At 41.2% G+C, this 21,690-nt stretch overlaps 1 protein-coding gene across 12 annotated transcripts in view; it reads left to right on the top strand.

The window, feature by feature from the left end:
- Nucleotides 1-21,690, top strand: part of ARHGEF28 (Rho guanine nucleotide exchange factor 28) — a 339,510-nt gene that overhangs the window by 64,639 nt on the left and 253,181 nt on the right. For 4 of the 12 annotated variants that reach the window (XM_061393271.1, XM_061393269.1, XM_061393268.1 and 1 more), the window contains exon 2: nucleotides 2,174-2,217. In XM_061393271.1, coding sequence (XP_061249255.1) covers nucleotides 2,185-2,217 — 33 coding nt within the window. In that variant the 5' untranslated portion in view covers nucleotides 2,174-2,184. Of the gene's footprint in view, nucleotides 1-807; nucleotides 1,605-2,173; nucleotides 2,218-12,433; nucleotides 18,890-21,690 lie in introns of those variants that run through there. The other 8 variants (XR_009731718.1, XM_061393264.1, XM_061393274.1 and 5 more) reach the window with 6 other exon arrangements.

The raw sequence follows: 21,690 nt of genomic DNA, 5'->3' as shown, positions 1-21,690 counted from the left end.
TAGTTTTTAACTTCGTGTTTTTTGACTCTGTGTTTCAGCCATTTTTTCTTAGCACTGTGCTTACCATAGAGTGCATTCATTTCTTTTACTATTAAGTAGAAATCTTCAAAGAATCTTCTGATTTTATTATCAAGTTCAGTAAAGTTTTATAAAAGATTGGAATTGTGTATGGCATGACTGTTAACAGGTGAAAGAGGACTAGTATTTTGAGACACAGCATACATTTAGTGTGAGAGTCATGGTACATGTGCTGTGGATATACGTTCATTTGAAAGTGAAAGTCGCTCAGTCGTGTCCGACTCTTTGTGATCCCATGGACTATATGGTACATGGAATTCTGTAGACCAGAATACTGGAGTGGGTAGCCTTTCCCTTCTCCAGGGGATCTTCCCAACCCAGGGACCGAACCCAGGTCTCCCACAGTGCAGGCGTATTCTTTACCAGCTGAGCCTCCCAGGGAAGCCCTGCATGTTTTAAATTTTATTTATTTATTTTTGGTTGCACTGGGTCTTTGTTGCTGACTGTGGGCTTTCTCTAGTTGCGTTGTGCGAGCTTCTCATTATGGTGGTTTCTCTTGTGGAGCACAGCTCTAGTCACACGGGCTTCAGTAGTTGTGGCCCTTGGACCCTAGAGCACAGGCTCAGCAGTTGTGGCACAGGGTCTTAGTTGCTGCTCAGCATGTGGAATCTTCTTGGCCCAGGGATCAACCCCTCCCTGCGCTGTCAGGCGGATTCCCATCCACCGTACCACCAGGGAGGTCCTACATTCATATTTTAAATGCCTTCTTGATCATTTTGAATCTTGGGGGCATGTACTTGTCAATGCTCTCAGGTTGGTCATTATTTTTATTTTATAGTGTAGCTGATGAACAATTCCTTTTGGGATTGGGAGTCTCAGTTTTGTTATTTTTGTGGTTATTTTTATTTTTAATTTGAACTTTCTTCTGGACTCCTTAAACCATTCATCCAATTTATGAGGTTAGTTTCATTAAAAATTGTTAACGATAACCTGTAAGCCCATTTAAGTGTGTCCACATGAACTGCCACGGGGCCCAAAGTGTTGAAAACGAGGACCAAGGCGGGGCCCAGCTCTCAACCCCTCGGCCTTGTGATGCCCTCTGTCTTCTCTCCAGATGAGTCATGGAAGGTAACTTGTGACCCAGGAAGGTGGCCAGCACCAGCATGTTTATGAACTATTAGTAAAATGTGAGCTAAATGATTTTATAAAGAAATAAAATAGAAATCTTTGTATTTGTCCTCTGGGTCACGTGTGTCCTCTGGGGATTACTGTACTCAAAATCACAGTTCAGGTGCTCTGTGTCTGCCTTCTTAAGAGACATCCCCAAAGTACTGCAGCTGGTGGTGGCCTGGGGACCAGAGCCAGGCTTGGCCTGGTGAGCAGAACTGTGTCCCAGAGGACGCACGTGGGTGGGAGGAGAGAGGAGAGGTGATGGGGGCCGTGAGTCTCCTTGTCGGCCCTCCTCAGAGTTCACATGCAGCCCACTCTTCACTTTCTTCCCATCTTTAGGTGTCCATTCAGCTGTGAGCTCTGTGAGGAGTGGATCGTTTCCTGGTCATCTTTGTGCAATGCTGAGCCCATTGAAGGTGTTCAGTGAACCTCATTTAAATGATGCTCCTTTTGTCTAAGCTGCTAGCTGGTTTCTGGGTGCAGATGGGGTGTCTACAGCTAGTGGAGAGGCTGGTTAGCCTGACAGTGGGCTGCCTCCCTCCGGAGAAAGCTTTCAGGTCCTGAGTAACAGGTCCGAGATCTGTCTTGTCACCCATAGCCTCCTGCCCCGTCCAGCCAGGAGTGGATTCTGACCTCAGAGTGGCCTAAGTGATTAACTAAAGCAAAACTTGCCACATGCTTGTGTTGGCCTTTCTTGGCTTTCTGAAATATATTGACAATTTCTGTTTGGGAGCAGTCAGTGGGATAATGTTGGGGGTGATAGATTTTCCTTATTGTAGATATTCATGTGAAAGAAGAAAGGGGGGAAGTTATTTTATATGGAGAGCATCTTATTCCTTTGTTCTTAGTTTTTGACTCTGCAGTTTTCCTATCTAGTGGGTATCTCTTCCCTCCATGATGTTAACTGAAAGGCAGGATACAGCTCTACTGGTTGGTCACACGGGGACTCCTCCAATAACTCTCTTGTTTGTTATTTTCATTGCAGATGCGGAAACCATGGAGCTGAACTGCAGCGAAGTACCTCTGTATGTAAGTGCCTAAGCCCTGGGCTGCAGGCCTAAGTGGCTCATTCCTGGACTTGAAAGCCACGGGACCAAAGTGGGAAGAAATGTCTTGGTTACTGTTGAGTTGGGAGTTTTAAAAAAGTCGCACACAGCATTACTGTCTAGTTCAAGTTTTTGCATGGAAACTTTTAAAACTGGTTGACTCCTGGTTCCAAAGTCTAGGTTTTAATGGTATTTTCCTGAGTAACTTTTAACTGTATAACTTCTGGAAGGCAGCTCTGCTCACCACTATACAACCAATGCTTAACTGTATTAACTTCTGGACTCAAAAATAATTCAGTTTATCTCTGTGGATGATTTTTGAACACATTATTATATGATATGCTGATAATAACCAAGAATGCTTTCTGTGTGTATCTTTGGAGGAGAGGGGTTCAATGATAGTTGGTAACATGATAGTAAGGTAAAATCATGAAATAGGAATTCAAAGGCAAAAGTACTGGGACATACATAGATAGGTGGTGGTGGGGGTTGTGTGGGCAGAGAAGCCGGTGAGGTTCCTGATCAGATGCACCTTCTGGGCTGACAGAGGATTCTGTTCCTGAAGGCAGTTACTAGGTGTAACAGAAGTGAACCAGTTGTCTCCCCACATAGAAAATGACAGATGATTTTCTCTACCTTCCTTATTTTAGGCATAACGTCTTCTTGGAACCTGTGTTGGTGGCGGGTGGGCGTGGGTTGTATGCATTGGAACTGGGCTTTCAGGTAGCCTTTGCATCATCCACTCATGAAATACACCAAGAATATTAAATCTAGAATGATCTAGTATGATCTCAATTTATATATATCCCCAATAGACAAAATATCAAGGAACTGGAACAAATTTAAATAGAATCTTAAATCAATTAAAATATAGTCATTCGTTTCTCCTTACACACACATCACTCCCCAGGTGGCCCTCCCTCTCTCCTCCTCCTCCTCCCTTGCTGCGTCCTCCCCTCCCCCTTACACATTCCACTCTATTCTCTGGAGAAAAACAAAATGATAAGATAACTGAATAATGAAAAAGCTGCCTTCTGGGTTACCCAGTGTCTAGAGTGTTCTCTCTAGGTTGTGATTTGGAGGTCATAAAATGATTTATAGATGGTTAGACTTGGCCTAGCCATAATTAAGATTAAGAAAAGAGATTGGTTCAAGGCTACATTAGACCAATTTAGTCCCAAGTTTTTAATTTTTTTGGTAACTTAATCCTCTTTAGCTTTATTCTTTCCACTCTGCTCCCCTACCTCAAACCAAACAGATCTAAAATCCAATCATCATATAAAACTTTGTAGCTTTTTAAAAAATTGAAGTATGTTTGACTGACAGTGTTGGATTAGTTTCTGCCGTACAGCAGTGATTCAGTTATACACACACACACACATAACTATATATATAGTTTTTTCTTTTTTATACTCTTTTCCGTTATGGTTTATTATAGGACACTGAATATAGTTCCCCGTGCTGTACAGCGGGACCTTGTTATTCGTCTATTTTATGTATAGTAGCTTGTATCCCAGCTGGCTCAGTGGTAAAGAATTCAGCTGCTAATGCGGGAGTCATGGGTTCGGTCCCTGGGTGGGGAAGATCCCCTGGAGAAGGGAATGGCAACCCACTCCAGTATGCTTGCCTGGGAAATCCCATGGCAAAGGAACCTGGTGGGCTGCAGTCCATGGGGTCGAGACAGACTTGGACTCGATTTAGTGACTAAGTGACTAAGCAACAGCAAGAATCTGCTAATCCCAAACTCCTAATGTATCCCTGTTCCACACCCTTTTCCCTTTGGTAGATGTAAGTTTGTTTTCTATGTCTGTGAGTCTGTTTCTGTTTCATAAATAAGTACATTTGTGTCATATTTTAGATTCTATATATAAGTGCTATCATATGGCATGTTTTGTTTTCTTTCTGACTTTATGTAGTACAATAATTTCTAGGTCCATTCATGTTGCTGCAAATGGCATTATTTCATCCTTTTTTTGTGGCCGAGTAATATTCCATTGCATACACACACACCCCACATCTTCTTTATCCGTTTATCTGTCGGTGGACATTTAGGGTACTCCCATGTCTTAGCTATTGTAAACAGTGCTGCTATGAACATAGGGGTGCATTGTATCTACTTGAATTAGAGTTTTCTCCAGATAAATGCCCAGGAGTGGGATTACTGGATAATATGGCAAGTCTATTTTTATTTTTTTAAGGAACCTCCATAGTGTGTTTTCTAGGGGCTGCATCAGTTTACATTCTCACCAGCAGTGTAGGAAGGTTCCCTTTTCTCTGCACCCGCCACCCACCCTGACCCCAACCCCAGCCTCCCCAGCATTTGCTGTTTGTAGACTTTTTGATGATGGCCATTCTGACCAGTGTAAGGTGGTACCTCACTGTAGTTTTGATTTGTATTTCTGTAATAATTAATAATGTTAAGCATTTTTTCATGTGCCTATTGGCCATCTGTATGTCGTCTTCAAAGAAATGTCTATTTTGGTCTTCTGCCCATTTTTCATTGGGCTTTTTTTTGTTTGTTTGTTATTGAGTTGTATGAGCTGTTTGTGTATTTTGAAAATTAAACCCTTGTCAGTTGCATCATTTGAAAATATTTTCTCCCACTCAGTAGGTTGTCTTTTTGTTTTGTTTATGGTTTCTTTTGCTATGAAAAACATTTGAAGTTTGATCAGATCTCATTTGTTTATTTTTGCTTTTATTTCTATTGCCTTGGGAGACTGAGCTATGAGAACATTGCTGTGATTTATGTCCGAGAGTGTTTTGTCTGTGTTCTCTCCTAGGAGTTTTACAGTGTCACATCTTGTATTTAAGTCCTTAAGCCATTTTGAGTTTATTTTTGTGTCTAGTGTGAGGGATTGTTCTACCTTCATTGATTTATATGCAGCTGTCCTGGATAGCTGCATTCCCGGCACCACTAGCTGAGGAGACTGTCTCTTCCTTATTGTATATTCTTGCCCCCTTTGTTGCTGGTTGACTGTGAGTGTGTAAGTTTATTTCTCTGTTCTGTCCCATTGATCCATATGTCTTTTTTGGTGTGTGCCAGTACCGACTGCTCTGTTTACTGGAGCTTTGTATTATTGTCTGATGTCTGGGAGGATTATGCCTCCAGCTTTCAAAACCTCGTAGTTGATCAACATTTTGGTATATTTCGAACCTAGACTACCAGATTAAGACCAGATTTGGGAAGAGTCAATATGCATTGCTTAAGGAGAGAAGACACTTAAACAGACCAACGGAGAGCAAAAAAGTTTTTTAATTATCAAATAATATAAACTAATTAGAAAAAAACAAAAAAATACAGAAAGTGTTAAGAAAATAAGCCACTCATAATCTCGTCCTCTATAGATGGTTTAAAACAGGGATCCCCAGCCCCTGGGCCACAGACTGGTACTGGTCTGTGGCCTGTTAGAAACTGGGCCATACAGCAGGAGGTGAGTGGCGGGTGAGCAAGCAAAGCTTCGTCTGTATTTACAGCTGCTCCCCATCGCTTGCATTGTCGCCTGCCCCACCTCGTGCCAGATCATCGGTGATATTAGATTCTTATAGGGGTGCGAACCCTTCTGTAAGCTGTACATATGAGAGATGTAGGTTGTGTGCTCCTGATGAGAGTCTAAAGTCTGATGACCTGAGGCGGAGTGGAGGCACTTGAATCCTCCCGAAACCATTCTGCACCCCCAGTCCAGGGAAAACTTGTTCTTCATGAAACCATTCCCAGTGCCAAAATGGCTGGGGACTGATGGTGTGAAACGTTATTGTTATTTATCAGTTTAAACGTGTAATTTTCTCATTTTACATCTCTGAAATTGAGAGACTCTCCCTTCAGTGTTTATCCTGGCGGGTGTCATGATGGAGCTGTCAATACCTGCTCATGTGTGACCCGAAACGTTATTGTTATTGATCAGTTTAAACGTGTAATTTTCTCATTTTACATCTCTGAAACTGAGAGACTCTCCCTTCAGTGTTTATCCTGGCGGGTGTCATGATGGAGCTGTCAATACCTGTGCATGTGTGACCTTGGTCACAATGGTTCACACTGTTGTCATTTTAAATTACATATGTGCCTTTCTGGTTCTATATGAATTAATTGCTTTCAAAATGATTTCACTGTGATTTGGCATTAAAAAGTCAAAGTTACTGTGTGTATAGAAAGACATGGAAAGAGCAACATGATAATGTGGTAAAGTCTATAAATTTCGATAAGCTCTTTTAAAAGTATAAAACTCACAAAAACTTGGCAGTTTTTCTCCTAGTGGAATATAAAATGCATATTATAACTGGTATCTCAGATGAAATACACTGTATTTAGCATAACTGAAACGTGCCTTTCCACTTGATGTTTTGTGTCAGTATCTTTGTGGATTGACCTAAACCAATCTTCCCGTTTGACCTCATGCAGTAAGCAGTCAGTGGGGAAGTATTATAATGAAAACACGTTTTAAATCAAATTTCATCAGATGAGTAACACATAGGCAAAGCAGACACAAGCTAGGCTATTATTTGTTTTTGTATCTTGGGGCAGGCTTCCTCTGTGACCTTCTGTCTTCAGATGTTTCGTAAATATTCACTTCTGTTTTCTCCTAGTTTATGGCAATCTGGTTATAAACCCATAATATTTTATTCATATTTATTATGTTATATATATTTATTTTAAAATACGTGCAAAAATCAACACCATTTTTAGTCCTGTTATGTATAATGATGTTGAAATTTTGGTGTATTTTTTCCCGAGTTTTATCTATAAATTTGTGTTGAATTTTATTGAAGGTTCTTTTGGCATTTATTTACATGATGTGTTTTCTCATGTGACTGATACACTGAATCTTGGAATTTTGATTCTTTCCAGTGTATTCCCAGTGATTCTGTCTAGTTGTCATGACTAGTTCTTTTGGAAAAACAAGATAACTCTAAGTGTGGTTAAGAGAGAACCCAAACAAAACTAGAAATTATGAAGAGTCCTTAACCTATTGAGATGATTTGCTGTTGTCGTTCAGTCCCTCAACTGTGTCCGACTCTTTGAGACCCCACGGACTGCAGCACACCATGCTTCCAGGTCCTTCACCATCACCCAGAGTTGGCTCAAAATCATGTCCATTGAGTCAGTGATGCCATCCAACCGTCTCATCCTCTCCTTCTCCTCCTGCCTTCAGTCTTTCCCAGCATCAGGGTCTTTTCCAATGAGTTGTCTCTTTGCATCAGGTGACCAAAGTATTGGAGCTTCAACATCAGTCCTTCCAATAAATATTCAGGACTGATTTCCTTTAGGATAGGCTGGTTGGATCTCCTTGCAGTCCAAGGGACTCTCAAGAGTCTTCTCCAACACCACAGTTCAAAAGCATCAATTCTTTGGTGCTCAGCCTTCTTTATGGTCCAGCTCTCACATCCATACATGACTACTGGAAAAATCATAGCTTTGACTAGACGGACTTTTGTTGGCAAAGTAATGTCTCTGCTTTTTAATATGCTGTCTAGGTTGGTCATAGCTTTTCTTCAAGAAGCGATCGTCTTTTAATTTCATGGCTGCAGTCACCATCTGCAGTGATTTTGGAGCCTAAGAAAATAAAGCTGCCACTGTTTCCATTGTTTCCCCATCTATTTGCCATGAAGTGATGGGACCGGATACCATGATCTTCGTTTTTTGACTGTTGAGTTTTAAGCCAGGTTTTTCACCCTCCTCTTTCACCTTCATCAAGAGGCTTTTTAATTCCTCTTTGCTTTCTGCCATTAGAATGGTATTATCTGCATATCTGAGGTTATTGATATTTCTCCTGGCAATCTTGATTTCAGTTTCTGCTTTATCCAGCCCGGCATTACACATGATGTACTCTGCATATGAGTTAAATAAGTAGCGTGACAATATATAGCTTTGACATACTCCTTTCCCAATTTTGAACCAGTCCATTCTATGTCTGGTTCTAACTGTTGTTTCTTGATCTTGATTATAAAAAATATTAAGCATAATTGTACGCTAATACACTGGAAAAATCATTTAAGACAGGCTTTAGAAACATAAATTGTGAGATTTACCTCAAGAAGAATTAAATCACATAATGGGGCAATAATCATGGAGAAAAAAAAATAGCAATTATTCCCCAAATTCTGTCCATCCTTCACAAAAGGATTCTTCATTCAAGTGGGTCCTATAAGTGATTTCTTTTTGGTTCCTTTGATTATAACCTGTTTTGATTTATTTCTTACAAAACTTTTATAGTTAAAATGTTTTTCCATTTTTATTTTTGGGTCACCATAGAGAATCCTTCCTAAAGATGGTAGATTCTTTATACCTATAGAAAAAAAAAAAAAAAATCTATGGATGTAAGTCTTTCCCTGCCCCCTGTCCCATACATTTTGTTTGAATCCATGAAAACTTTCAACTTCTTTTTAAGGTTTTATCCTTTGGTCTTTCAGCATTGTCTTCACCTTCTAGAACAGCTGATATTCTAAGGTTGGACTGTTCTAACTCTTCTATCCTTTAAAAATTTTTCTTTTAGTCTGATTTCTGCCAGCATGGTTTCTTTTCTATTTTACTTTAGTGTTCTGTACTAATAAGTTTATTTCCTGCTTGCCAGAACAGTTTTGGGCCATTACTTTGTTTTCAGTTTCTATGCAGTATTTTCATATCTTGGCATGGTATATTTCTTCTATACCCACCTAGTTTTATTGTGAGCACAAAGCAAGAACTTAATCTTCTTTTCTCTATCTTCCAGGAATCTGTTTCAGAGGGAGGAAGTATAGTCTCTGATTATGTGTTTATCTGATCATGTGCTTTAAATGTTTTCCTTTATTTTTGGGGGTCAAACTTTTTTCTCCTTGGCAAGCATTTGTGTTTGCTTATCTTTAGGAATGGGACAGTCTCAGTACTGGGAATGCAGAAATATTCCTGAACTCAGCCTTAGACTTACCCTAATTTTTAAATGAACCATGGAGGTCCGTTGAGTTGTTATTGCAGGAACAGAGAAACACTGCAGCATAATAAGATTACAGAAGAAGATGGAGTTGGCAGGACTGATAGCCAAGAGTTTATAATATTGATTTGCAAACCTTAGGGATATAAGCATTACATATCCAATTTTCAGCCTCTAGCAGCTTCCTGCATCTGTATTTTGAGGGGAACTAAAGGAAGCAGTTCTGAAAGGCCAGGCGTTTGTTCCCCGTAGAAAAGCAGAGGCATGCCATCTGGTTTGAAGTCCAGGCTTAATTTTCAGATAGAATGGTAACATGGTTTTAGGAGGAGATGTTTTAAGCTAGCAAAGAGCTGTAGTGAAGAAACTAATGAGAAATGGGAAAGCCTGGAAAAGTGTAAATTACAATGATTATAACTGATCTGAGATACTTATTTTCTAGCTTAATGCTATTTAATGGACACCACTTGGGAACTTACATTCTATATTTGAAGTCATAAAGTTATTTTTTATTTTTAGTTGGTTTTTGTTTATTTTCTAGTCTGTATGTAAAAAGAGGAACTGCTGCAAGTACAGCTTAAAAAGAGATTTTGCTGAGTATCAGATTGAATTTTGAAAGAGAAAACGTTTGTACATTCACAAGAAAGATTGTATGTTTTTGCTGAATTTTTTAAAAAATTGTATAGTTGATTTGCAATGTGTGTTAGTTTTACATGTGCAGCATAGTGATTTAGTTTTTTGTTTTTTTTTTTTTTTTACAGATTATATTCCATTGTAGGTTATTTTTGATTACTTTAAAAATTGAGTTTTCTCTAAATTTTTGTTGACTAAGAAAGGTTATAAAATACACATATGGCTTCCCTGGTGACTCAATGGTAAAGAATCCATCTGCTAATGCAGGAGTTGTGGGTTCGATCCCTGGGTCAGGAGGATACCCTGGACAAGGAAATGGCAAACCACTCCAGTATTCTTGCCTGGGAAATCTCATGGACAGAGGAGCTTGGTGGGCTGCAGTCCATGGGGTCTCAGAAAGTCAGACACAACTTAGCAACTGAACAGCAGCAGCATAAAGTACATGTCGTTATGCACTTCATCCAAGAACTTCCTTTTCCACATTAATTACATTTTTATTTTAAATAAAGTGTAATTAGCATTCATCTTTACAAAAATATCAGTTCAGTGCTGTAAACAAAATAGAAGAGCTTTTCCTTGAGAAATTGATTTCCAAAGGTTTTTTCCTCAATAAAATGGCTTTATTTCAAGGATTATTTAAATCACACTTGCTTATTATAAAAAAAGAATAAGAAATTACCAAGAAGAAAATAGAGATCACTTCAAATTCCACCTTTGGATGAATTTTCATTAGTATTTTGATGACAGTCCTTTCAGAAATTTGTGGGCATGCACATACACACACACAGTGGATGAAAGAAATGATGTAAAAAGCTGTTTATGTTATCTTGCACAGATCCCCATTATTCTCTCCCCGTTTCCATACCTCCACTTCTGTCTCACAGGTAACTCTTATTGAAACCTATTGCAGTCATTCTCAACAGCATTAGCCTCCTTGGGAAACTTGTTGGAAATACAAGTTCTGAGACCTTACTGCAAACCTACTGAATTAGACACTCTGGGTGTGGGGCCTAGCTATCACCTTCAGGTGATTCTGATGTCTGCTAATGTTTGAGAATCATTGACTTAGTGTGTTCATTTCTACATTTCTCTGTGCTCATACAACCCTACACGTCCGTAAATATAGACACAGGTTTTAGTAAAATCATTTAACAAGTCTGAATCAGGGAATTCTCTGATGGTCCAGTGGTTAAGACCCTGTTCTTTCAATGCAGAAGATGTGGGTTCAATTCCTGGTTGGGGAGCTGAGATCCTACAAGCTGAGTGATAAATGGCCCAAAAAAGAATCTGGATCATATTTATATAAACTTCTATATCTGTTCTAAGCCAGCATTACTTTGTGGAAATCTTTGCAAGTCATCAGGTGTAGCTCTAATTCATTCTGTTTAATAAATGTTTGTTTGGGTTAGGCCCTTTCCCTGTGGATCAGTATTTACTAGACATCGTTGTCCATAGTCCTTATTTATGCATACTTTCATTTTTATGGGATAGATTCCCAGAAGTGGAATTGTTGAATGAAGACTATTACATACTTCAATTATTTCTTTGCAAATGAGGTGTAAGAGTTCACATTTTATTTAGCAACTTTCAGATATACTTAATATCTAGTTCTTTAGCCCTAACAATTGTGGTAATTATGAAGTTGGGGGTTATAAATTCATTTTCACTGTGCAAAGAAGGGTAGCATGTTACATTTTGTAAAAGTTCAAAGAAGTTCCCTTGTTTTAATCTTTGTTTTAGGGAGAGGCATGGTGCTTCGTTTCTGCTGTTTCTCAGATTCTGGCTAATATGAACATCTAATCCATGGAGACTTTTATAACATCTGCAAAGGGTGTGTCTGTGGAACTTTGTGTGTGGGCTCTTGCTCTCTTCCACCTTTTAGATGTGTTAATGGTAGCAATTGACTGAGGAGAGTAATCATTTTTTTTCTCCTGCTGCTGCAGATTATACAACCATTTGGACAACAGAGTTTTAGCTTCAGGAGATTGTTGCCAGTTGGATCTTAGTGGCTTCCCTCTTCCCTTAGCCTTTTATGGTCGTTATTCTTTTATTTTGAGTCTCAGTATCCTGCTGAATTAGGTCCCAAGTATGTTGGTTGTTGTTGGGCCCACTGTGTGTAATTGAAGGTGTAATCTGGTGTTTGGTGATCTAATCAGTGCTGTAAGTAGCTGAGCTGAACCTCCTCCATTCAACCTCTTCTATCTCTGGGGCTTGGTGAAGTGTCCTTGAATTCCTTAGCTGAGCACACTCTCCCAGGCCCCAGCCTTCTGGAGTGGGACCCCAGGACAGGGCCCAGGGAGGCCATTTCCTAAGGAGGCTGTAAGTGACTTGGTCGCTTTGTTCTGTGCTCACCTGGTGGACACCTCCTTCCTGACTCCCACAGATTCCTTCTGGCTTCTGGTTCCTGTCGAAGGAAATCCTGTCCTCCAGATGCTGCCCCCTCTCTGCCTGTAGCTCCCCCGATGGGCCTCCTGTGATCAGTCCCTCTTGACCATCAGCTTGGAATCTTGGTATGTGAAGGCACCTTTGAGATCTTTGCCTTAGCCACTCGCACTTTGCAGATGAGGAAATCCAGGCTCTGAGAGGGAGAATCACTTATTTGACTGTGTTAACTCAGCTGGTTTGACACTCAGGATCTGTAAATGATGTATTGGAAGCCATAACGTTTTTTTTTTTTGCTCAGAAAGTTTGTTGGTGGCAGATCCACAATAAGCCTGGGAGTTTTGCATCTTCACTAGCTAATCAAAATGACCTCGCCACTGCACTGTTACTACAACTTCATGTCCCCATTGGCCAGGTCCTCATTTTGTCCTTCACCACCCTGAGGTCTCTCTTTGAGCTTTAGGACATTGAAGAATGATGTAACTTCTTGGACTTTCAATTAAAGTATCTCTTTTTTCCCCTCACATTTTTTTTTTTATCCTGCTAAAGGATGCTGCTTGTCACTAGGCAACCCCTGACCCTCTAAAGCTCCTTTGCTCACAAAAATCGGGGCCTGGGAACTGATGATCCTTGGTGCCATCAAGCTCTCAAGCTCCGCTTAATAGTAATGTCGCTAGTTCCGGTGTCAGGGCCCTGGTGAGGGTGTCTCTTAGCACATGTCCATTTAGCTAATTCTGGCTTTGAGAATGGGACCAGGAGGGGCATTTGCCTGAGATGAACTTACTGATCACATGTTTACTTTGTGCAAATTTGTTTTTAGGAAATTATCCTAAGTTTACCTGTTCTGACTTAAACAGGACGGCATGAGCATCTCAACTAATCGCTACCTGTTGGGTGGCTTCCTCCATTGTTGCTTGAGCTGGACTGGCTGAAGTCAGCGCTCCTTCTATGGCTCTTGCTTTCTACCAGCTTAGCTTGACCTTTTTCTGCCTGGTCTTTCTCTGCTTGATCCTGCTTTTACCTTTTGGCCTTCTCTCCTGCTTTCCCTAAGGAAGGGGCAGACCAACTCCAAAGCAGTATGTTGTTCTCACTGCAGAGCAGGAGAACCATGGTAACTGCCCAGCCCTGCCAGCAGTCACATGATGTCAGTTCCTGTGAAGTCCTGAGCGCCTTAGCTGCTCCAGGAGGTTCTCTGATGGTTCTGGCAGGTGTAGAGGGGGAAAAAACCACTTCTCAAACTCTAGCAAAATCTTCAACCTAGAGATGCTACATAAATCCTCCCTTAGTTTCCTCCCTGTCCAGGTTCTTAAAGAAACACTACTCTTTGCCCTCAGCACATTGGCGCTTGATGGTGCCCCCTTCTACTGTTATCTTGAGATGCAGGCTTCTGAGAAAAGACCTGAAGGTAAAATGTACAAGTGCAGGAAGCTGCTGGAAGAATTCACTCCAGCACACAGCATCTCTGGAGGAATGTCTTTGCTGGTGTGGGCTGGGGGCTGTGGGTACGTAAGTACCAAGTGTTCTACAAGTGTTCTTGTCGCATTTCCTGTGTTTCAGTGGCAGCCTCCACAGTTTTGGGTTACACGCAGGCTTGTGTCTTTTAATATAGAACTTGTAATAATTGACATTTTTGTTCTATTTGATTTTTAAAAGATGTATTGCCACCTTAAGCAAGAATTTTAGGCATGATGGGTGTGGGTCAGATTTTTCTTTGGGAGAACCTGCAGTAGAAGAAGTGAGATGTGAAGCAGTAAAAATGTTTTATTTGCTACATAGTGATTCTACATTCTCAACAATTCCTGTCCTGCACCCCTGAGGGCATGTGCTATATGGTTTGAAAACTGTTATCTCAAACTCCTGACTCTTTTTCCTCTCTATAACTTGATCCAGTTTGGCTTTAACCTTGTTCTTTTGTTTGTCTTTCTTTTCCAAACTAGATTCCTGAAGGGCACTATTTGGCTCTTGCTCAGTCTAGGGTTTTTCTTAAGTCCCCATGAAGTGCAGTGAGTTTTTCCAGTCAGTAAGGATGTAGTCGAGAGGGAAAGAGAAAAGATCCTAGGACCTTACTCTGTCAGAGTCCACTGTGAGTGGAGAGGCAGACAGTCAGTAGGTAAACAAAGACAGAACAATTTCCACTTGTGATGTGCGTTAGGACCAGACCGTGGTATGGTATGGTAGAGAAGAGTATGTGTGTGAGTGAGGTTTGATTGATTAGAAACCAGAGTCCCTCGATAGCCTTCTGGTAGAAGCTCTGAGGCCCTGAAGTTGGGCCTCATGTACCCATGTACCCGCGGGATCGTCAAAGGCCCGTGCGGCTGGTGTGTGGTGGGGGAGAGGAGATGGGTTGGAGAGGTGGGCGAGGCCGCTCATGGAGAGCTTTGTGGCCAGGGTGATGAAGTGAGAAGTCAATGTGGGAGTCTTGGTGGGGAGATTGCCCGCTCTGGTTTGTACTTTAGATGTGTATTCCCAGTGGTCTCAAACTCTGTTGATCCTCTTTCAGCCTGTGCTCTTTGTCTGTTGCACTTTCTTCTCCCCTGCTTACGTGGGGGTTCCCCCAGCCCCCTGCTTTCTCTGGCAGCTCATTTCTCCTTGGTTTTTCAACCACAATTTCTCCTCGAAGACTCCCACACGCAGGCCCTCCTCCTGAACTCTGCCCCTGCTACATCTTCTGTTTCCAGCTGGCCTGTTGGCTCTTTCCACTCAAATTTTCAGCTTTGGCTTCAAATCCAGACTGTTATATTTTTAAAAATTTTTCAAGTTTCCAAACCAATCCCCTTTATAACCTCCTGATTTGTGTTACTCTACCACCATTCTCCCAGGCATCCTGGCTTTAAATCCGAGTTTTCCTTATTCCTCTGTTACTGTCTTCTGTATTTGATCAGCCGTCAAGACGTGCTAATGGTCATGACTGTCTCTCTTCTCTTATCTGCTGTGATTCTCTTTCATTTTTGGATTGGTGCCTTTACCCTCTGCAGAGCTGCCTGTTTCTCAGACTTTGGACACTTTCTTCTCTCTTTCAGATGTTGGTTATCATCTTGTGTTCATCTCTTGCTTTGTACTCTTGTCTGTTCTGAGACAGGTCCTCTGAGACAAGTCCCCTTTCTACCTTGGTGGGCTTTCTTTATTCTCTCATTTGCAGAACTTTGTTCAAACTGGTCCAGTTCCATAACCAGGAATAGCCTCAGGTTGGGGGCTAATTTCACTGTTAGTTTGGGAATAGATGGGAACCTTCATTTTGAACTTTGGAGACTTAAACCACTAAATTATTGTGGCAGAAACATTTGGATTTAGAATGAAGTTAGTAAGTAGTAGCTGTAGGGGTCAATGTGGGTGAGAACTACTTGTAAATTTACTCAGTGAGGTCTTTGGGCTGGTTATCTTGGCAAAACAACTGTTTAAGGTTTAAAGCCAAAATTAAGGACCACTAAGCTGAGTGAAGGCTGCAGTCCATGGGGTCTCAGAGTCAGACACGACTGAGCGACTTCACTTTCACTTTTCACTTTCATGCATTGGAGAAGGAAATGGCAATCCACTCCAGTGTTCTTGCCTGGAGAATCCCAGGGACGGGGGAGCCTGGTGGGCTGCCATCTATGGGGTCGCACAGAGTCGGACACGACTGAAGCGACTTAGCAGCAGCAGCAGCAGGAATGGGTTACAGTGTGGTATTTAGGTTACAATGCTAGACATCTGTACAATGGGTATCTTTTTGGCAGTTTCCTAAGGCTTGGTTTCACTTTATGGGTTAAGTTACCATTTTGGAAGCTGTTTCTTATCTCCTGGGTATGTTGGCAATGATCAGGATGTATTGTTACCCCAAAGTACCTTGGGCATAGCCTGTGGCCTAAATGGCTGGGCTTTCCAAAGGTGAGGCTAAAATTCAAAGAGAACTACAGCTTTTTGCTTAAAAGGAATGAACTAGGAAATTTAAATTGCCACTAAATAATACTAGGTTCACACTTAAGTAGGACAAATCATTTGGGGCAAAGGAAACATTTGGCTCCAATGAAATAGCTTAAAAACCAAACATTTCTAATAAACTTGTTATGTGCTCAACAGTGTACAGTATGTTCTTTAATGATTTCTCATTTAATTTTACAAAAACTCTGTGGGATAGGGATTATCTCCATCTATAGATAAGAGAATTTAGGTTCAGGGAAGCAAGGTGATGTTCTTTCATCTGGGCCAGTATCTGAGGTTCTCACTGAACTGAGTCAAGGCTGGCAACCCAGCTGAATTCTGCTGGAACTTGCATTTGAACCCAGGGTCTTCTGACTCTCACTCCAGGATGTTCTCAATTATAGTAAACCGTCCCTTGAACACAGACTTTTGCCCTTTGTTTACATCGAAATACCAAGTGCAGTGTCCAGTGTATGGGAGAGTTGGCAGACGTGTTTGCTGATTGCTTTTCTAGAGAAGCACTGAGGATGGAGATAAGATTGATCTCTGACTCTTAACAGGAACATTCTAGACAATGGCTGTGGTCACTGGGGAGTGGGTCCAGTTGACAAATAGACTGATAATTAAAGATGGCGCTTGGTCCATCTGTGAGATTGAACAGATCCCTTGTACTGTGAGCTCCAGCCAGACTCTGCTCTTAGTTTCCCCTGAGTCTCATGCATCTTCCTACCCCCGGACGTTTGTATGTGCTGTTCCCCATGTGGCATGCTCGTGCCCCATCCCGCTGTGTAGAATTATCACTGTGCAGGTTTCAACTCAAATAATACCCTCAAAGTCCTCTAGACACTCTCGACATTTTACGTTTTTGAGGAGATTTTGCTTATTGTTTTGTTTAATGTATCTTCTTTTTAGCTTGTAAACACCAGGACAGCAGAGATTTTAAACTTTCTGTCCACTGACTTTTCCAGTACCTGTTCAATGCCATGTTCAAAAAATATTTATTGTATGAATACTTGATTTTAATTTAGTTGCCTTCAATAAACAGTGTTCTATGAACTTACAGTTGCTTGGTGGGGGAAGGATGGGAGGGAGGAATAGTTAGGGAGTTTGTGATGGACCTGTACACACTGCTGTATTTAAAATGGATAACCAGCAAGGACTTACTGTACAGCACTTGGTGCTCTGCTCAGGGTTACGTGGCAGCCTGGATGGGAGGGGAGTCTGGGGGAGAATGGATACATTCCTTTCTTGCTGTTTACCTGAAACTATCATGACATTGTTAATCTGCTATACCACAATACAAAATGAAAAGAAAAAAAGAACAACATTCTGTGTTCATCTTGGCGCATGCTTTAGTTTTGTTTGCTTGTTTCTGGATGGTTATGTGCCTTTCCCCAGCAGGTATGTGACCGTCCCTGTTTTGGGCTGGGGGCAGCCATGCTAGCTTTCTCTTCTTCAGGTGCATGAGAGTCAGAAAGACGGCCAAGCAGGAGGGGGAGCTGTCATCATGATGGTCAAGAAACTGGGAGGTTTGGGAGGAAATTGTCCTGAAGTTTGAATCCTAACTAAATTTGGAACGTACTTTATGGACTGTATCATAATTATGCATTAAATTAAGGAAGTCTTTGTGAGGTAGAAAATTCCCAGCTGAGAATTAGAATTTAAGAGTGGGGAAGTTCTGATAAAGTAGTAGGGAGTGAAAAGCTTGCCTTTTCTAACAGAGGATACCTGATGAGTCCCCGAACTTGGGAAGGATGATCTATGAACCATGTCGCCTGAACTGCACCTCCGTTTGGCATCTTTACTGATAACCACCCAATATTCAGTTATTATGTTCCATGTCTTTGGGGGGGAAAGGTCATGGCACTACTGCTGTAGTTGTTGAGCGCCTTGTAGGTCCCTATCAGACGTTTTCGCACGTGATCCATTTCACTATCACCACACGTGACTGTTTAGCAGAGGAGGTGGACCCAGAGATGTTAAGTGCCTTGCCCTGAGCTCATCCCTACATGCAGTCATTCCCATGACACAATTTTGGGGCCAAGGGCTATATGAGGTCCAGGCTGGGACAAATCCAGGTTTTATGGGGCCTGAAACTTCTGCAGTTTTTCTCTTTCAGAAAAGGAATATAAGACTACAAGTATAAAATTAGATTGAAAGTAAGAATGATGAGAAATTACAAAATTGGAAAAAATGGACAAGTCCCATAAATATAAAAAATAGTCCCAATATTCCTCTTAGCCAGATGCTCCAGTATAACCTAGCAGGACGGGGAGTGTGTCTGGGGGAACTCAAATGAAAAGAGGGCACGCTTCACTGATGGCAGTTAAAGTGTCTCCCCCACCCCCAACTCTGGCATGAAATACAGAATAATTTTATTAATTATTTTTCCTGTAAAATTCACCCAACATACTTTGGGTGAACATGAGCTCTCAGCCAGATTTCCCAGTGGTCCCCATTGTTGTCTTCCTCTGGTCATGGTGACCACCCCGGGCTTGTACAGATCAGACTCTATCCACTTTCAAGATTACCTAACTGTAGATCAGACAAAACTGACTGTGTGAACGTGATGTTTAGGCTCTTCTAGGGCCTTGGAAGAGGCCTTGTGAACGGGGAGCCCTAAGCTTAAGCGTCACATGGGCGTTTGCGTGCGTGCGTGTGTACAAACCTGGGGAAAGCGGGCTGCCCTGCCCTCAGTTTGCTAGTGGAGAGGCCACCGCACCCTCACCGAAAGCACTTAGTGGTCCTGTGATGAGTGGCTCGATGAAGACAAGCTGAGGATGCTCCTGAAACCCAGAGGGGCGTGGGGGACACTTTTCAGAGAAACGTCCTGGGTTGAGAAGGGTAAGTGTCAGGGTAAAGCGCAGCCCAGATAGAGGGTGCTGAGTGGGAGGGTGCATGCCCCGGTGAGAGCCCTCTGGAGGGGAGGGTTGAGGTCAGCCTGGGGAGGAAGATGCTATGAGATCGATATTCAGATGGGGGCAAAGCGGGCATTGAAACCCAGGTCTTCAGACTCTGCTCTACTACAGTATATGATGATTCATGCATTCTCTGGGTTCTCATACTTAACTTTGCAAACTCTTTCCCTCCTAAACATAGAGGAGACCATCATTCAGCCTTTTCTGACAGATAGCAGAACTGTGGAGGGCAGAATCAGCAGTTTGAGTCAGAGAGGGGGTGGGGGACAGTTCCTGAGTAACAGTGAGAGTTGTACTCCTGAAACAGTGACAGTACTGGCATCCACGTGGGAACCCTTTGTGGGTGCATGGCTGTCAAGATTCCATGTTTCCCCAGGAACTTGTCTCATTTAAGCCTTCCTCTGTTTGTGAAGATGAAGAGGATCCACTAGAGAGGGAAATTTAGGGGGAAACTCAAGAAGCAGTTTAGAAGCAGTTGCTGGTCTAGATCATGTCGAAGACTTTATCTTCTATGGAATTCCACACGGAAGTATGCATTTCTGTGCCAACTTGTAATTTGAAATGCCCAGGCTGTGGAGCAGCACGCAGATGAGGGCTGGTCTCTGCGGTTGATCTGGGCTGTGGGCAGTGGTGACCGTGGTGGGGAATTTGAAAATCTAGGTCGCTAAAACCGAATATGCTTAAGAATCTGACATAATCGTTTATTGTTTAGTATTTGGTCATAGTTATTAAAAGTGACTTTCCAGAAATTGGAAATATAGCTTCTTTTATTTCCTTGAGAACAGATAATAAAAAAACCCACAGGAAAAATGAAATGGTTACTGAAGTATTCATTTTCAGCCGATATTTTCAGCACATGGTTTAATAAAGTTGGATCATTAAAGCATCAATCTGCTTCAAGGTACTTGGCCACCCATAAATTTGTAGGTCAAGTAGGAATCACACATCTTGCCATTTAAAATCATCATAAAATGTTGCAGTGCATATTTTGGTAAGAAATTGAAAACACTTTGTGTAGAATGGAATGTAAAGGATTAGCGGTGCAAACAGGAGTTGAATGGCTATGTGTGTGAAGTCCAAGACGAAGTCCAAGACTGACTTTTCTAATCAGTTGTCTGCTTTATTTTGAATGGTGACTATCTGGTTCTTTATTACCTTCCTTGTACCCTTTTTAAATAAAGGTATTTTGGAAAAGTTGCACACCGATAAAATAATGTTTTAGCCAGAGAGTACCCTATTTGAATAAAACCCAATAGTGAATACTCTTGATAATCCCACCAGTTGTATGTTTGATTTCAGATTTTTGTAAACTAGGTTTGTTTGAACTGGAAGCACCCTATACATCTTTGTGCGTTCTTGAATTTTAAAAAGACTTTTGTACATGAGTGGTAAAGCTTAAACATGAAAATAGATGATATTTGTCAAAACCACTGACTGAATTCAATAGTCAGCTCCCCCTCTCAGGCAAAACAGGAAAGAAAATAGGCCAAGATGCGGTGGGCATAAGTTAGAATGTGGCAGTTTGTTGGTGGAATTTCTGTGGGTGGCTGCCATTGTGCTTCAGTGGAACTTGAGGTCTCTGGGAGGGATATTGAGCCATTAAATTGTATGTAGCTCTGCTCTTGATAAACTGTCAGAACTTTTGACGCATTTTTTGATAGTGGAAAATAGAAGTACCTTCAACTTCCACAGACACGTAGATAAACTTATGGTACGTTAACGTACTCATCACCCTCCTTCTCCACCCTTGCTAACCCTGGCAATCACTAATCCATTTCCTGTCTCTAGAATTTTGTCATCTTGAAAATGTTATGCAAATGAAGTCATACAGCATGTGATCTTTTGAGGTTTGCTCACTCAGTATAATGTCTTTAAGGTCCATCCAAATTGTTGTATCAGTAATTTATTCTTTTTCATTGATGAGCAGAATTCCATGGTATGGGCGTATCATAGTTCAACTGTTCACCTATTGTCTTAGGACATTTTGGTTGCTTCATATTACTTACTATAAGTAAAGCTGCTGTGAACAATTGTGTAGGTATAATTTTCATTTCTCTGGGTTAGATGTACAGGAATGAAGTTGTAGGTTTGGTTATTGTATTGTTTTGTTTTTAAAGGAAGTGCTAAGTTCTTTTCTGGAGTGGCTGTAGCTTATTACATTCATGCCTATAATATATGAGAGATCTAACTTCTTATCTGCATTTAACATTGTCAATATTTTTATTTTTAGCTGTTCTCAAAGATGTGTAGTGATAGCTTTTTATAGTCTCTGCTACAGATTTTTCCCCCTTTATTCTGGTAAAATATGTATAGCTCATTTTAACACTATAACTGTATATAAGTATACAGTTCAGTGACATTAAGTACATTTATATTGTTGTATAACCATTACCATGATCAACCTCTAGAACTTTTTCATTTTCTCAAATGGAAACTCTGCACCCATGAAACAATGACTCCCCAGTCCTCCTTCCCCCGCCCTGGCAATCACCGTTCTGCTTTCTGAATCTGAGTTTGGCCACTGTAGGCGCCTCACAAGTGGAAGCCGACCATGTTTGTCATTTTGCTTCTGCCTTCTTTCATTTAATATAATGTTTTCAAGGTCTGCCTATGTTGCACATCTCAGAATTGTATTCTTTTTTAAGGCTAAGTAATATTCCACTGCATATGTACACTAGACTTCATTTATCCATTCATTTGTTGGACATTGAGTGGTCTCCACCTTTT

Source organism: Bos javanicus, chromosome 20 (genome assembly GCF_032452875.1).
Source record: "Bos javanicus breed banteng chromosome 20, ARS-OSU_banteng_1.0, whole genome shotgun sequence".
Lineage (NCBI taxonomy): Eukaryota > Metazoa > Chordata > Mammalia > Artiodactyla > Bovidae > Bos > Bos javanicus.
Note: the sequence above shows the minus strand (reverse complement) of the source record. Positions and strands in the feature narration are given on the sequence as shown.